This window comes from Hetaerina americana, unplaced genomic scaffold (genome assembly GCF_022747635.1).
Source record: "Hetaerina americana unplaced genomic scaffold, ioHetAmer1.1.p SCAF_1, whole genome shotgun sequence".
In the NCBI taxonomy this organism is placed as follows: Eukaryota; Metazoa; Arthropoda; class Insecta; order Odonata; family Calopterygidae; genus Hetaerina; species Hetaerina americana.
The window spans coordinates 85,331,155-85,348,446 of record NW_027286069.1 but is presented as its reverse complement, the minus strand read 5'-3'; the positions used below and the strand labels follow the sequence as shown (position 1 = coordinate 85,348,446).

At 40.5% G+C, this 17,292-nt stretch overlaps 3 protein-coding genes across 3 annotated transcripts; all 3 read left to right on the top strand.

Moving 5' to 3' along the window:
• The first annotated feature begins 2,235 nt into the window (after positions 1-2,235).
• Positions 2,236-4,178, top strand: LOC139689504 (cuticle protein 21-like). The gene is made up of 4 exons (XM_071586701.1): positions 2,236-2,247; positions 2,791-3,267; positions 3,319-3,512; positions 4,010-4,178. The coding sequence occupies exons 1-4, from the start codon at positions 2,236-2,238 to the stop codon at positions 4,176-4,178; spliced, it is 852 nt and encodes a 283-aa protein (XP_071442802.1).
• A 7,962-nt stretch (positions 4,179-12,140) lies between these two features.
• LOC139689425 (cuticle protein 19.8-like) lies at positions 12,141-13,477 on the top strand. Its single transcript, XM_071586579.1, has 2 exons — positions 12,141-12,332; positions 12,710-13,477. Exons 1-2 carry the CDS (start codon positions 12,141-12,143, stop codon positions 13,475-13,477), a joined length of 960 nt encoding a protein of 319 aa, XP_071442680.1.
• Positions 13,478-15,899: 2,422 nt separating this feature from the next.
• On the top strand, positions 15,900-16,802 carry LOC139689346 (cuticle protein 21-like). Its single transcript, XM_071586460.1, has 2 exons — positions 15,900-15,908; positions 16,050-16,802. The coding sequence occupies exons 1-2, from the start codon at positions 15,900-15,902 to the stop codon at positions 16,800-16,802; spliced, it is 762 nt and encodes a 253-aa protein (XP_071442561.1).
• Positions 16,803-17,292: the final 490 nt, after the last annotated feature.

Here is a 17,292-nt window from a genome sequence, read left to right as displayed (position 1 = left end):
GGAATCTTTGGAGGATGGACGAATGGCAGATGGGAACGAACGAGGGCGACCATGGCCCTAGTTATTTGAGAAGTGAAATCGCCGGAGCATTGAAAGACCTAAAGAGATTCACAAGACGCCCGGAGCACACAAAATTAGGGGAGAATTAATTATTACGATGCTCGGGTTTAAAGTCAAGGAAAGGCAGTTGCGAATAATCAGAGACAACCATGAAAAAGCAAACTCGTGGAAGGACTTCGACTACATTTGATGATAATGATTGCAATATCGAAGAAAGTGGTAATCGAGAAATGTGAGATACACCGAAACTTGGCTTTAGTATCTTATACGTCCATCATACTAACACATAAATCAGTCGAATACAAGAGATATTGAAGACAGATAGTCGGGAGGTCATTATGAATTTAAGACGAATAGAGAATAGGGGATGGTCATGCACTATTTAAGATGCTGATGGAAAAACACTACAAAAATAACATGACCTTGCTTACGGCAGGTGAGGACATGGGGAATACCTTGACAAATTAAACAAGGATTCAACGTCCACCACCAGCAGTTAGTAAACATATGGAAGGGTTAGTAATATAATCATTAAGAATGTGAATCAATCGAATTAAACAATCAAAAGGCAAGAATTATTTAAGGACACATTAACGAAACCGCAATCCCTTGGGACATTATATTAAGAGATACGAATTGAGATGAAGTTGAATCTCCCCACTCTCTCAGGGGCAGTTCCAAAAGGTGTGGATATATCTTGACGAATATCAACGGGGCTAGCTGAAGCCAGGAAGGCGTTTATCACGTAAGCGTCATCCATAGACCGGAGTCAAGGCCTATTACAAAAGGAAGCGAACACTTTGATGCCTCAGAATTTGATGATAATGGCAGATGCTGAAGATAAACTGGAAAATACGGTAATCGATATAAGTAGTATGGATTAAAGTATTTAGAGGAGGGAAAGAATATATGGAGTGGCACAAGACGGGAAAAAAGAATGAAAAGCACTGTGAAACCATTGAGATTTGATAAATACTCCTAAGGAGGGATAAAGAGATGAGAAGGCACAAAGAGTAAGCCCACGATAAAACAACCTGAAACGTAAAGAGAAAAAAGCTACACATAAAATATACCAAAGATTAAAAAAAATATAATTCAAAAGCAACATGTTAAGGGATTCAGTTAATTAATCCTCGGATTGAAATTCTGATGGGAAATGTTGGAGAACACGAAAACTAAAAAGCTTTAAGTTTCCTGAAATTACATAGTGTAGGCTTTATTATCGGCATCGACCGAAATAATGGAAAATCGTTTCCGGGAATTGTTTCCTTATGACTTGGGTAATAAAGGGTAAAAACAGTAATGATGTAGTAATTGGAAATACTTCATTTTTGTACGGTAATTTTTCTTAAACAGCAATACCAGGGTGCAAGTATTTATTAAAATTACAGTAAAAACTACATGCTCTTAGAAATTATAAATACTTACAAACGGTTCCGATTTTATACCTAAAAATTACTAACAATATAAAGAGCAAATAAAAAGATAGAACGCAAGTAATTAGATATTCACAAAAATTAAATATCGCATCGCCCAGGGGATTTAGTCAAACAGGACACTACGAAGCTTAAGACATACACATTTAGGACATTAAGCGTGAAACTAGCAAAAGTAAAGATTCAAACATACACGCTTAATCAAAACATTAAAACAGTTAAAAAAATAAATATTTCGTATCTTGGAAAGATTACTAACTCAACAGTGAAAAATATGAACCCTATAAATGGGAGTTGAAAGCATAAAAAACACAACGGAAGTATTAAATTAAATATGTTTCATTTCACGTAAAATACGACAAGAACAGTAAATGCAAGGCAGTGTATACACCACTGTAGTCGAGTTTAATTAAAAGATATATTAAGATGAATAAATGAGAGTCACGAACGCCAAATGCGACAACTGATACCGATTGGACCAAGGACGAGTATTGGGGAGGTCATTTTCAAAACCGGTGGAACATACAAGCGAAAGACGTCACGGGCGAGATTGCAAAAGATGAAATTCGGACAGGAGTCTTCAAATGCCGATGAAGATGAAAGACGCGGGGGTGAATGGGCGGGGCGGAAGATTTTTTCCAGAAAGGTTGGAGACACAGGGGAGGGGATAACCCCCAAGTATATAAAAGAAGGCGAAGGGTAGACAGCATAGTGGAACAAACTCTTCCAAGTGGATAACATGGCAGTCACGGTGAGTAAAGCGAACGGGAAACTATTAGAATTTATTTAACTACCAAAATGGTGACTGGTAATGAATCAGAACCAAATAAACAGCCACATTGGCTTTATGCACTCGAACACGTCCGGACGTAGTTTTTAAACATTCCTGGAGGTACTGATCCCGGAATAAGATGCCTCGAATTTGGATACTTACTTTCGTGAAAACGACTTAACTTCCTGCGAATTACAAACGGCAACCACGACAAGATGGATTGAATATGTATCTCATATAATTTTTCTATGAATTAAAAAGTACTGCTTTTCCTAAAAAATTGGTTTCTCCGATTTCAAACATTATTTATATAGCCTGCTGTACCTCCTTTTGCAAACTATAATTAGGAATAAATATTATTACGATGGACGCTTAGGTATATTTCTTCTTGGTTAATCACAATCAGGAAACATTTAAATGCTCAATATATAGTCAGGGTAGCCTAATTAGGAAAATACATTTTCAGCTTATTAAAACCATTTGATTTATTTTAAAGATTACTTCCAACTTTTCTTTCGCCAGGTTTTCGTCCTCGCCCTCGTGGCAGTGGCCAACGCCGGATTCATCGGTGGAGGTCGTGTCATCACTGCAACCGCACCCGCTTACTACGGCTCCCCCCTTGCCTACCACGCCCCCTTAGCCTACCACGCTCCCCTCGCCTACCACACCCCCCTCGCCTACCAAGCTCCATTCGCCGTGGCGAAGGCCGAAGCACCGGCCACCACCACCGCGGCCCCCGAACCAGCTCCCGCACCCGCTAAGGAAGCCGCCCCCGCCGCCGAGGACGACGAATTCGACCCCAACCCCACTTACAACTTCTCCTACGACGTCAGCGATGCCGAGACCGGAGACACCAAGACCCAGAGCGAGAGCCTCGAGAACGGAGTCGTGAAGGGAAGCTACACCGTCGTGGACCCCGATGGCGTTAAGCGCACCGTCGAGTACACCGCCGACGCCGTCAACGGATTCAACGCCGTCGTCAACATGGAGCCCAGCAACGTCGTCATACCCGCACCAAAGGCCAAAGCCCCCGAGCCACCCAAGGAGGAGGCCCCCGCTCCAGAGCCCGTCAAGCCCGCCGCCCCTGTCGCAGCAAAGGCCATCGTCGCCCCCGCCTTCTACCGTGCTTCTCCCATCGCCTACCACGCCGCTCCCTTCGCCTACCAGGCCTCTCCCCTTGCCTACCACGCCGCTCCCCTCGCCTACCACGCCCCCGTCACTAAGGTCCTGTCCGCCCCCGTGGCCAAGATCTCCTACACCACGTCCACATACGGCCTGGGAGCACCCCTCCACCACAAGATCATCTACTAGAACCAGGGCTGGAAACCCTACACTCTACCTATTTATCCCGCCTCCAAACCCTCGACCGATGAACTGATTATTTTTCTATGTAAATAAAGCTCTACCAAACAGAACTTGTGTTATATCTTGTGGATATCGTGTTAACTTTAGCCCTAATTTTTCCGTCATTGCAATGTTCTTCATACAACCCTTTACCCTAGGACTCCATCCTTCCAGGTGTATTTTAAGTACTCCACATGGTAAATTTTAACACAACACGCGATGAGGCATTTATTACCCTAAAAAGCGATACAATTGCTAGGTCAATGACGGCGACAGTTTACGCATAAAACCGGAGGTAAGAGAAATTTCAGCAACACTATTGAGGATCTAACACATTAACTGTTAAACGGAATTTTTCTGTGGCAAAGGTTGTCTATAGAGTATGTGTTATTCTTAACCGCGCCTCTCCCATCGCCTACCACGCCGCTCCCCTTGCATACCACGCTGCTCCCCTCGCCTACCACGCCCCTCTTACTAAGGTCCTGTCCGCCCCCGTGGCCAAGATCTCCTACACCACGTCCACATACGGCCTGGGAGCACCCCTCCACCAAAAGATCATCTACTAGAACCCGCGCTGAAACCCTATATTCTAACTATTTATCCAGCCTCCGTACCCTCAACCGTTGAACTGATCATTTATCTATGTAAATAAAGCCCTGTTAAACAAAACCTGTGTTTCATATTGTGGATATCATATTTACTTTAGCCCTAAATTTTCCGTCATTGAAACGTTCTTCATACAACCCTTTACCCTAGGACTCCATCCTTCCAGGTGTATTTTAAGTACTCCACATGGTAAATTTTAACACAACACGCGATGAGGCATTTATTACCCTAAAAAGCGATACAATTGCTAGGTCAATGATGGCGACAGTTTACGCATAAAACCGGAGGTAAGAGAAATTTCAGCAACACTATTGAGGATCTAACACATTAACTGTTAAACGCAATTTTTCTGTGGCAAAGGTTGTCTATAGAGTATGTGTTATTCTTAACCGCGCCTCTCCCATCGCCTACCACGCCCCTCTGACTAAGGTCCTGTCCACCCCCGTGGCCAAGATCTCCTACACCACGTCCACATACGGCCTGGGAGCACCCTTCCACCACAAGATCATCTACTAGAACCCGCGCTGAAACCCTATATTCTAACTATTTATCCAGCCTCCGTACCCTCAACCGTTGAACTGATCATTTATCTATGTAAATAAAGCCCTGTTAAACAAAACCTGTGTTTCATATTGTGGATATCATGTTTACTTTAACCCTGAATTTTCCGTCATTTCAATATTCTTCATACCACCTTTCACCCTGTGACTCCATCCTTTTGGGCGTATTTTTAATATTCCAAATGGTAAATTTTAACACAACACTGATGATGTACTTATTATTAACCTTAATAGCTATACAATGGCTTGGTCAATGACGGCGATAGTTTACATGTTAACCCGGGGTAAAAGTGATACCAGCAACATCAACTGTAAAAGGGAAATGTTATGTGGCAAAAGTAATCTGAAGAGTATGTGTAATTCTTAAGCTCTTTAATAGGCATGTAGATATTGAAATCTTAAAAATTACTGTTAAAAACTAATTAGAAACCTTTTTCGTGATATTCATTCTTATGCGTTACATTAAATGAGCCAACGAATACTATGCGTAAATACATTTATCTCTACCTTGATTCCATGTGTTCTCAATTTTCAAAAGTTATTAGGGATATGTCAGTTAAAAAATATTATTTCCAAGCAATATAAATAATGTAGAATCAACTTTTATGTCATGAAGACTATCAAATTCGATTTAAGAATCAATGATTTAAACCTTATTTTTTATAATACTTACTGTAATAATTGGTCATTAATTCTAGAAATCTCTCAGCACTACCTATTTTATAATTAGATTAAATTTTTTTTTAAAACCTTGGAGGTTTTTGCATTATGATTGATGGCAAGCTGCTCACTCCATCTGAGCCCAAAAGAACTAAAAGCAACGTTATCTTACTTTTCAAATGACTCCATCATAAGGAATATAAATGATGGATACTTTTTACTCCACGCAAAAGTTAGGAAAAACTTCAAGTATTGGAATCAAGAAATTTGGGGTGGGTTGTGAAATTATCTTGAGAAACTGCTCTTAATATTATTCGACTCACAGGCTTGAAGTGTAACTATAATAGTCCAGCAAACAGTTATTAGGAAGTTAGTGTAAAAAAAAACATTTGAATTAAGAAAAAATTGTTAAATAATGGGAGGAGATTGATAAAATATGATTAATAATCTAATTTAGCTTCCAGAATGTTGGTCCAAAAACGAAATGTGACATCATCATCAAAAACATTATGTGACAAATCAAATCACTTCATCATAAGGAAGATGGATTAATTCCACTCCAAGGAAAAGTAAGGAAAGACATAAGGAATTGAAAATAGAAATTTGGAATTAATCGAGAAGCTATGTTGTGAGATTGCTCTAAATACCATTCACCTCAAACACCTGAAGTTTATTCACAAAATTCAGGAAAACAGTGATAAGGGTTGCTATTTATATTTCGAGCATTGACAACACTACGTGCTTGAGGAGCCGTCTCGGGTTCCAATCTTAAAGTTTGGCCCTTTAATGCTGACCCAACTCAAAGCATTTTGTCGTTTGATCATAACGTGTAATCTTTACGGTGACTCGAAAATTTTGTGTCAGCGAATAAATGGAGTTACCTCTTGAACACTTTCATGTTATGATTTTTTACATTCGGCATGAATTATCAAGACAGAAGTGCATTGATCAACTTACTTCCATTTTTGGCGACGAAGTCCCATCCTTTGCCACTGTGAAACACTGGTATAACGAATACCATCCTTGCCGCCGTTTGGTAAGCGACGAAAGTAGTGAAGGTCGTTCAAAATCAGTTGGGTTGCCAGAGCATATAGGTGCTGTAGATTAATTAGTAAAGGAAGATCGCAATTTGACTTATTGTAAGATTGAGGCATCCTTGGGGATTAGTATGACGAGTATCGATAAGATATTCATGAACAGTTCACTGTGAAAAAAATTTGTTCGCGTTGGATCCCGCATAGGTTGATAGAAGCTCGAAAAGATGCTCGTGTCAATTGGTGCAAAGAAATGTTCAACGAATACAATCGCGGTGCATCAATATCTGTTTCTAACATCTACACAGGTGACGAATCTTGGACCTAGGCGTATGAGCGCGAAACAAAACGGCAATCCACTGTATGGGTATTCCAAGACGAGCCAAATCCGATAAAAGTGATTCGTGCAAGAAGTACATCGAAAAAAATGATCGCCTCCTTCTTCGGAATAACGCGAAATGCCGCAACCGTATCGTTTAAGCAACATAGAATTGTGAATTCTGAATGGTACACAAGCATTTGTTTGCCAAAATGCTTGCGGAAATACGGAATAAGAAGCGGCAACAAAGAATTATTCTTCATCAAAGCAATGCAAGCCCTCACAGATCGTATAAAACAACTACCTACAGGGTTCGTCCGGAAAATAAGTGTACTGATTTTTTCCCGCCGCTCCAGGCGCGCCCAGCACCGCTCTGACGGGCTGCGATTGGAGGGGTGTATGTTGGCAAGCGACGCTGAAAAAGGCAGTCGGCTCTGAGCTGTGGTTTAGTGAGGAGCTCTGTTAACGCGAACCTCCACGCTCCACCCACGTCACGGAACGCGATGCCGAAGTTTTTGGAGCAGCGTCATTCCATCAAATTTGCGGTAAAGCTTGGGAAATCGTCTACCGAAACTGTCGGTATGATTAACCAGGCTTACGGGGAGTCAGCCATGTCCAGAAACATGATCTTTCGGTGGCACAAGATGTTCGTGGAGGGCAGAGAAGAGGTCGACGTCGAACCACGGCCTGGACGCCCATCAACGACACTCACCGACGAAAATGTGCGAAAAGTTCGCGATGTACTGAACTCTAATCGTCGTCTTAGTGTTCGGATGATAGCAGAGCAGTGTAATGTGCCAAAAACAATAGTGCACGAGATTATTAGGGAGCAATTACAGATGCGAAAAATTTGTGCAGAGTTGGTGCCGAAAGTCCTCAGTGATGATCAAAGACTCAATCGTTTGGAAATCGCGACACAACTTGCGGATCACTGCAAAAAATGATCCACATTTTTGAGAGAACGTTGTTTCGGGTGACGAGACGTGGATCTTTGAGTACGACCCGGAGTCGAAGAGACAAAGTGCGGAGTGGCACACCCCATCATCACCCCGTCAAAAGAAAGCTTGCATGAGCAAATCTCGGATCAAGGCGATGCTCATTGTCTTTTTTGACAAAAGGGGAGCCGTCCACTACGAATTTGTACCTGAACGACAAACTGTAAATGCTGCATTTTACGTCCAAGTGCGCGACAGGCTTCGAAAACGAGTCGCCCGCGTCCGGCCAACGATCAAAAACATCTGGCGGCTACATCACGACAATGCGCCGTCTCACACCGCGCTTGTCGTGTCGGACTTCTTGGCCAAGCACGGCGTGGCAACGCTGCCGCACCCGCCCTACAGCCCGGACTTGGCACCACCGGACTTCTTTCTGTTCCCGAAGATAAAGAGGAGTTTGAAAGGAACGCGATACGGGACTTTGGACGCCATCAAAGAGGCCGTGACGACGTGTCTTCGAGAGGTTCCCGATGATGCCTTAGCGGGAGCGTTCCAGGAATGGGAACGCCGCTGGAACAAGTGTATCGACTCACAAGGGTCCTATTTTGAGGAATATTAGCTTAAGATATGTAAAAGTGTAGTAAATTTTTTTTCCTGAGCTCAGTACACTTATTTTCCGGACGAACCCTGTATTTGTCTGGCAACGACGTCTAATTGAAGGGTCCCGTTTATCAAAAACATTACTTAACCAACAATTTTCGGCGCCTGAAGAAGCCACTGATGCATTAAAAACCATGTTTTGGAGATACACCAATCGCAGTGGAAAAAGTGTTACGAAAACTGGTACGAGTGGATGCAAAAGAGTATCAGTTATCACGGAGAATAATTCCAAAATTAATAAAGCCATTGTTATTAATAAATTAGTGTCTATTCGTCATTAGGCTGAAAATATGATAAGTAACCCTCGCATTAAGATAGAGGTGATAAAAGAAACTTCTATTTAAAGAACATGTTGCCACAATAAAGCGAGAAGATGGAGTAAATATTAATAATAATCTGATTTAGCGCAGATAGTAATCGAAAGCAAAATTATATGACTAAACACCGAAAGCATAATTACATGAATAAAGGAAAACTTTATTTTTTATGATTCAATTTAAAGTTGACTGGCATCGTATTCCGAAAAATATGTCCATTAATAATATAGTATGCCTTTCAATGAAATGGTAGTCAACAAAGGATTCACAGAATACCAATTATTTAAAATACTAAAATAGACCTCAAAAAGCTCGAAAGAGTACGAGCAAGGATTTACTCAATGTCTTTTGGCATAAGAACGTTAGGTAAAGATAAACCTCTCCAGATCTCAATGTTCATTCAGACTGGAAAAAGCATTCTTGGACTAAAATTTGTAAACCTAAAAATAGTATTACAATGAGCTTGGCTGAATTTTTCTCCCTTGCTTCAACTTTTAGATTCCCAATTAGGTCAAAGTATTAACATTTTATCCCGGAAGACATTTGACTCGGCATACCAGAGAGAGCGTGACGTTTTTGGTGGAATATGGAGGCAATGGCAAGCTTATGAAAGCCACAAAAATAACGAAGCAAAATATGGAAACGGTAGATATAATGGAATCCTTTGTAAATAAAATCATATAAAAAATCCTCTGAAACGATGAGTGAATTCAACCGCTATAATAAATATTATTTGTTATCCGTGAATCGGTTAGCTACGATGCAATGATTTTAGAGTGAATTATGAATTTGGAGTAGATTTACATTAAATGAAGAACAAAATTTATTCCTCCACTGCTTTCAGAGAAAAATGAAAAAAATTAATATGTTCATAGTTTATAGTGTGCAAATAAAAATTTTGCGCCCTTCATTTAATGAACCTGAACCCCCACAAAGCTGAGCTAGAAACCATCGAATACATAAGTTTAAACATAATCCAATTTACCGAAGAAGAGATATAACTCGAAGTGATGACCAATCTCAGCGTATCAGGGTAGAAGATGCATATCAGGGAATACACTGTTCTAAATTAAGGACTGTAGATAATAGATTACTTAATTTAAAATTTCTGAAATGTCGCGCAATATACGTGTTTTATTAACTTAATAGGGATCAATTCAAGTATATTGGGATTTAACGCAAAAATATCAAAAAAATCAGAATATTACATGTAACATTTTTATAAGATTTTAGTTACAAATGGTAGGTTTTATGATGAAAATAAGACGCAGGGATACATCGGTTGTTTAAGAATGAAGAGTTAATAAAAAAGTATTAATTTAAGGCTACTCAAATTATTTTGTGCCAACCTGTACTCCTCCAAAGTGTATAATTTTGAAGTTCCACTTCGGTTTACGAGTATATACACAGATTTAGAAACAGCGAATGCTGCGGTCATGACGCAGGAGATAGGGTTGGTAGAACTATTGTTGACCATGAAAGAGAGTGAATTTGTTCCGCCGGTAGTAAAAGCGTATGAAAGAAGTGCGCTACATCGTTTGGCCATTTGATGAAACGTAGTGACGCAACTAATATAAGGAGTGTAAGGAAGAAAAATAATGTATCAAAAATGCTGGAATTTGACGAAAGCGAAATAAATATATACGATAATGGTGCGTAGGAAGGTAAATATCGAAAACACCGAAACAGCTACGGGAAAACTACTTTTGTGAGAGGAAGAGGATATGTCTAGAGGCCAAAGGTGCAAATTTGAGTATACTGCGACAAATATTCACAGAAAAAGCAAGGAAAGAAAACATCAAAAAACTAAACCGAGGTCAGGAAGCTTTGGAAGATGGCTGATTGGCAGATGGGAATGAACGATGGCGACCATGGCCCTAGTTAGGTGAAGAGTGAAATCACCGGAGCATTGAAAGACCTACACAAATACACAAGACGCTCAGAGCACACAAAATTAGGGGAGAATTAATTACCACGATGCTCGAGTTTAAAGCCAAGGAAAGACTGTTTCGAATAATGAGAGACAACTATGAAAAAGCAAACTCGTGAAAGGATTTCGACAACATTTTAGTAAATACAATACCGAAGAAAACGGGAATCGAGAGATGAGTGACACACCGACACTTGACTTTAGTATCTTATATATCCATTATACTAACACAAAGAACCAGTCGAATACAAGAGATATTGAAGACTGATAGTCGGGAGGCCATTATAAAGTTAAGACGAATACAGGATAGGAGATAGTCATGCACTATCTAAAGATGTTGATAGACAAAAACTACAAAAATCTACAAGATATTGCTTACGGCAGTTTTTGACTTGGGGAAGACCTTTGATAATACCGAGGGGACAATTGCACATAGTACTGGTCGAAACGTGCATGAAAACGACGGCAGAATAATCTGCCAACTGAAGAAAATTAAGTAAATGAGATGAGAAGGCACAAGGAGTAAGCCCGAGGTAGAACTTATTAAAACGAAAAAAGAACGAAGCTATACCCAAAATATATCAAAAATTAACAAAATTATAATTCAAAAGGATAACGTGAAGGGGTGAAGTAAGTTAATCTTCGAATACTAATACTGATGGGAACTAGTGGGCAAAATGAAAACTGAAAGCAATTTAGTTCCTTGAAATAATAGGGCGTCAGAATTTTTATCACAGTCGAGACAAATAATGAGAAATGGTTACCGGAAATTATTTCGTTATGACTTGGGAAATTAGGGGGAAAAAGCAAGAATAAGTTCGTCATAAAAAATACTACATATTTTATACGGTAACTTTTCATTAACGGAAATACCGGGGTGGATTTTCATTAAAATTAAAGAAACAACTACATCCCCTTTGAAACTGTGAATACTTTGAAGCTCTACGAATGTTATATCTAAAAAAAACTAAAAATATAGAGACAATAAAATACTATAACGCAAGTAATTTAATATCCAGAAAAAAATAAGACATATGGCCTAGAGATTAAGTCAAACTAGGAGACTGCAAGCCTAAAGACATAAATATGAAAGACATTAACCGTGAAAGTACTGCTATTATAGATTAAAACAAACAAGCTTAAACAAGACACTAAAAAAATATAAAAAAATACATACATGGCATCTTGGAAAGATTTCTTACTCGAAGGTAATAAAAATGAAGACTACGAATGCGAGCGGAGAGCATACAAATTACTATGAAAGTATTAAATTAAGTATGTTTCATTTCATGTTAAATACGACACGGCACCTTATTGTAAGACTAAAGGGGGAATATATCACTGTAGCCGAGGTTAAATAAATAGCATATGAAGATGAATTAATGGGAGCCACGAACGCCAAATGCGACAACTAATACCGATTGGACCAAGGACGAGTATTGGGGAGGTCATTTTCAAAACCGGTGGAACATACAAGCGAAAGACGTCACGAGGGAGATTGCAAAAGATGAAATTCGGACAGGAGTCTTCAAATGCCGATGAAGATGAAAGACGCGGGGGTGAATGGGCGTGGTGGAAGATTTTTTTCAGAGTGGTTGGAGACACAGAGGAGGGGATAACCCCCAAGTATATAAAAGAAGGCGAAGGGAAGACAGAACAGTGGAACAAACTCTTCCCAGTGAATAGCATGGCAGTCACGGTGAGTAAAGCGAACGGGAAACTATTGGAAATTATTGACCTACCGAAATGGTGACTGATAATAAATTAGAGCCAAATAGGCATCCACATTGGCTTTCTGGACTCGCACACGTCCAGATAGAGATTTTTAAAATTCCTGGAGGCACTGATATCATACATTATTTATATAGCCTGCTGTACCTCCATTAGCATAATCTAATTAAGAATAAATATCATTACGATGGACGCTAAGGTATATTCCTTCTTGGTTAATCACACACAGGAAACATTTAAATGCTCTAAATAAAGTCAAGGTAGCCTATATAGGGAAATACATTTTCGGCTTATTAAAACCATTCGATTTATTTTAAAGATTCCTTCGAACTTTTCTTTCGCTAGATTTTCCTCCTCGCCCTCGTGGCAGTGGCCAACGCCGGATTCATCGGTGGAGGTGGTGTCATCACTGCAACCGCACCCGCTTACTACGGCTCCCCCCTTGCCTACCACGCCCCCTTAGCCTACCACGCTCCCCTCGCCTACCACACCCCCCTCGCCTACCAAGCTCCATTCGCCGTGGCGAAGGCCGAAGCACCGGCCACCACCACCGCGGCCCCCGAACCAGCTCCCGCACCCGCTAAGGAAGCCGCCCCCGCCGCCGAGGACGACGAATTCGACCCCAACCCCACTTACAACTTCTCCTACGACGTCAGCGATGCCGAGACCGGAGACACCAAGACCCAGAGCGAGAGCCTCGAGAACGGAGTCGTGAAGGGAAGCTACACCGTCGTGGACCCCGATGGCGTTAAGCGCACCGTCGAGTACACCGCCGACGCCGTCAACGGATTCAACGCCGTCGTCAACATGGAGCCCAGCAACGTCGTCATACCCGCACCAAAGGCCAAGGCCCCCGAGCCACCCAAGGAGGAGGCCCCCGCTCCAGAGTCCGTCAAGCCCGCCGCCCCTGTCGCCGCAAAGGCCATCGTCGCCCCCGCCTTCTACGGTGCCTCTCCCATCGCCTACCACGCCGCTCCCCTTGCCTACCAGGCCTCTCCCCTTGCCTACCACGCCCCTCTCACTAAGGTCCTGTCCGCCCCCGTGGCCAAGATCTCCTACACCACGTCCACATACGGCCTGGGAGCACCCCTCCACCACAAGATCATCTACTAGAACCAGCGCTGGAACCCTATATTCTAACTATTTTTCCAGCCTCCGTACCCTCAACCGTTGAACTGATCATTTATCTATGTAAATAAAGCCCTGTTAAACAAAACCTGTGTTTTATATTGTGGATATCATGTTTACTTCAACCCTGAATTTTCCCTCATTTCAATATTCTTCATACAACCTTTCACCCTGTGACTCCATCCGTTTGGGTGTATTTGTAATATTCAAAATGGTAAAATGTAACACAACACCGATGAGGAACTTATTATTAACTTAAAGAGCGATACAATGGCTTGTTCAATGACGGCGATAGTTTACATTTTGACCCGGGGGTAAAAGTGATACCAGCAACATCAACTGAAAAAGGGAAATGTTCTGTGGCAAAAGTAATCTCAAGAGTATGTGTAATTCTTAAGCTTAATGATATGCTTGTACATATTGAAATCTTTGAAAAAACATCTAAAAATTATTAAGAGCTTTATTTGTCATATCCAAGCATACGCCTTACATTACTGGAGCCAACGAATATTATGCGTAAATAAATGTATTTATACCTTAATTCCATTTGCTCTCTATTTTTAAAAGTTATCAGGGATATGTTAATAAAAAAATATTATTTCCGAACAGTAATATAAATAATGTAGAATCAAATTTTTTAGTCATCGTGATAAAGAAATTCACGCAAAAACTAATAATTGACACCTGATTTCAAATTATACTGACTGTTATAATTACTCATTAATTCTAGAAATCTCTCAGCACTACCTGTTTTATTATGAGCAAAATTATTTTTAAAACCTTAGAATGGAAGAATGTGTAATTCTTAAGCTCTTTAATAGGCATATAGATATTGAAATCTTAAAAATTACTGTTAAAAACTAATTACAAACCTTTTTCGTGATATTCATTCTTCTGCGTTACATTAAGTGAGCCAACGAATACTATGCGTAAATACATGTATCTCTACCTTGATTCCATGTGTTCTCAATTTTCAAAAGTTATTAGGGATATGTCAGTTAAAAAATATTATTTCCAAGCAATATAAATAATGTAGAATCAACTTTTATGTCATGAAGACTATCAAATTCGATTTAAGAATCAATGATTTAAACCTTATTTTTTATAATACTTACTGTAATAATTGGTCATTAATTCTAGAAATCTCTCAGCACTACCTATTTTATAATTAGATTAAATTTTTTTTTAAAACCTTGGAGGTTTTTGCATTATGATTGATGGCAAGCTGCTCACTCCATCTGAGCCCAAAAGAACTAAAAGCAACGTTATCTTACTTTTCAAATGACTCCATCATAAGGAATATAAATGATGGATACTTTTTACTCCACGCAAAAGTTAGGAAAAACTTCAAGTATTGGAATCAAGAAATTTGGGGTGGGTTGTGAAATTATCTTGAGAAACTGCTCTTAATATTATTCGACTCACAGGCTTGAAGTGTAACTATAATAGTCCAGCAAACAGTTATTAGGAAGTAAATGTCAAAAAAAACATTTGGCTTAAGAAAAAATTGCTAAATAAAGGGAGTAGATTGATAAAATATGTTTAATAATCTAATTTATGTATGTATTAGTCCGAAGCAAAATTATAAGTACATGTGCTGAATACAAGCTCCAAGAAAAAAATGTTTAGTAAATATTTTAAAGCTGCTTTGCATCGTTTTCCCCAAGATATTTGCTTTAATAAAATAGCATGATGGAATGGCTGTGAACAAAAGATTCCAAGCAAACCAGGGCGAAATCTTACTTATTGCCTTTTGGCAGACGTATATTAGATAAAGATTAACTTCTTCAGATGTCAATGTTAAGTTAGACTGGGCAAATTTTTCTTGCACCAAACTTTGTCAATTCTTTCACGGCGAAACTTAAAGATTAATGAAACAATCAATTTAATATTTTCTATTAAACCAAACTATAAAAAAAAAACATGTGACATGTGTAAGCTGAAAACATTTGCCACATCATTGAATAACTATTTATGGAAATAATTACCATTCGAATGGACATAACCTTATATATTTTTAAAATACTATAAAATTATTTTCAAAGACGTAATTGTAATAGGTACAATACTGAGGTAAATAAAACCATAAAAATAGTATAACAACGAGCGCTGCAAAAATTTTCTCACATTATTAACCTTTTAATTCCCAATTAGGTCTACCAGAATGTTATACCAGAAAACATTTGACTCGGCAAAAAAGAGAGAGCATGACGCTTTTGCGGCAATATGGAGCCACTGACAAGGACCTGATAGCTACAAAAATGAATTAGGAAAGAAATGGAAAGCGTAGAAATTAATGGAATCGTATGCAAATGGTTTCAAATAAAGAACCGTTTCAAACGATGCGTGAAATCAAAGGTCCAAGGTAATCATTATTTGTTACACGTTAATCGTTGGCTATAATGACATGATTGAGGTGGGTATTATAAATGAGGAGAAGAGTAGCATTAAATGAAGAACCCAATGAACTTTCCAACTGTTCTTAGAGAACAATGGAAAAATACATTGTGTTCTTCATTTAAAGAACAGTAAAATAATATTGGGCTTTTCATTTAAGGAACATGAACTCCCACAAAACTGCATCACTGCAACCGCACCCGCTTACTACGGCTCCCCCCTTGCCTACAACGCCCCCTTAGCCTACCACGCTCCCCTCGCCTACCACACCCCCCTCGCCTACCAAGCTCCATTCGCCGTGGCGAAGGCCGAAGCACCGGCCACCACCACCGCGGCCCCCGAACCAGCTCCCGCACCCGCTAAGGAAGCCGCCCCCGCCGCCGAGGACGACGAATTCGACCCCAACCCCACTTACAACTTCTCCTACGACGTCAGCGATGCCGAGACCGGAGACACCAAGACCCAGAGCGAGAGCCTCGAGAACGGAGTCGTGAAGGGAAGCTACACCGTCGTGGACCCCGATGGCGTTAAGCGCACCGTCGAGTACACCGCCGACGCCGTCAACGGATTCAACGCCGTCGTCAACATGGAGCCCAGCAACGTCGTCATACCCGCACCAAAGGCCAAAGCCCCCGAGCCACCCAAGGAGGAGGCCCCCGCTCCAGAGCCCGTCAAGCCCGCCGCCCCTGTCGCAGCAAAGGCCATCGTCGCCCCCGCCTTCTACCGTGCTTCTCCCATCGCCTACCACGCCGCTCCCTTCGCCTACCAGGCCTCTCCCCTTGCCTACCACGCCGCTCCCCTCGCCTACCACGCCCCCGTCACTAAGGTCCTGTCCGCCCCCGTGGCCAAGATCTCCTACACCACGTCCACATACGGCCTGGGAGCACCCCTCCACCACAAGATCATCTACTAGAACCAGCGCTGGAACCCTATATTCTAACTATTTTTCCAGCCTCCGTACCCTCAACCGTTGAACTGATCATTTATCTATGTAAATAAAGCCCTGTTAAACAAAACCTGTGTTTTATATTGTGGATATCATGTTTACTTCAACCCTGAATTTTCCCTCATTTCAATATTCTTCATACAACCTTTCACCCTGTGACTCCATCCGTTTGGGTGTATTTGTAATATTCAAAATGGTAAAATGTAACACAACACCGATGAGGAACTTATTATTAACTTAAAGAGCGATACAATGGCTTGTTCAATGACGGCGATAGTTTACATTTTGACCCGGGGGTAAAAGTGATACCAGCAACATCAACTGAAAAAGGGAAATGTTCTGTGGCAAAAGTAATCTCAAGAGTATGTGTAATTCTTAAGCTTAATGATATGCTTGTACATATTGAAATCTTTGAAAAAACATCTAAAAATTATTAAGAGCTTTATTTGTCATATCC

Coding starts and splice junctions, on each gene's coding strand:
- LOC139689504 (XM_071586701.1), top strand. Junction 3,268..3,318: donor TCAACATGGAGCCCAGCAAC/GTCGTCATACCC, acceptor CCCAAGGAGGAG/GCCCCCGCTCCAGAGCCCGT. Junction 3,513..4,009: donor GTCCTGTCCGCCCCCGTGGC/CAAGATCTCCTA, acceptor TGTTATTCTTAA/CCGCGCCTCTCCCATCGCCT.
- LOC139689425 (XM_071586579.1), top strand. CDS start 12,141: ATGAAATTCGGACAGGAGTCTTCAAATGCCGATGAAGATGAAAGACGC. Junction 12,333..12,709: donor TGAATAGCATGGCAGTCACG/GTGAGTAAAGCG, acceptor TTCTTTCGCTAG/ATTTTCCTCCTCGCCCTCGT.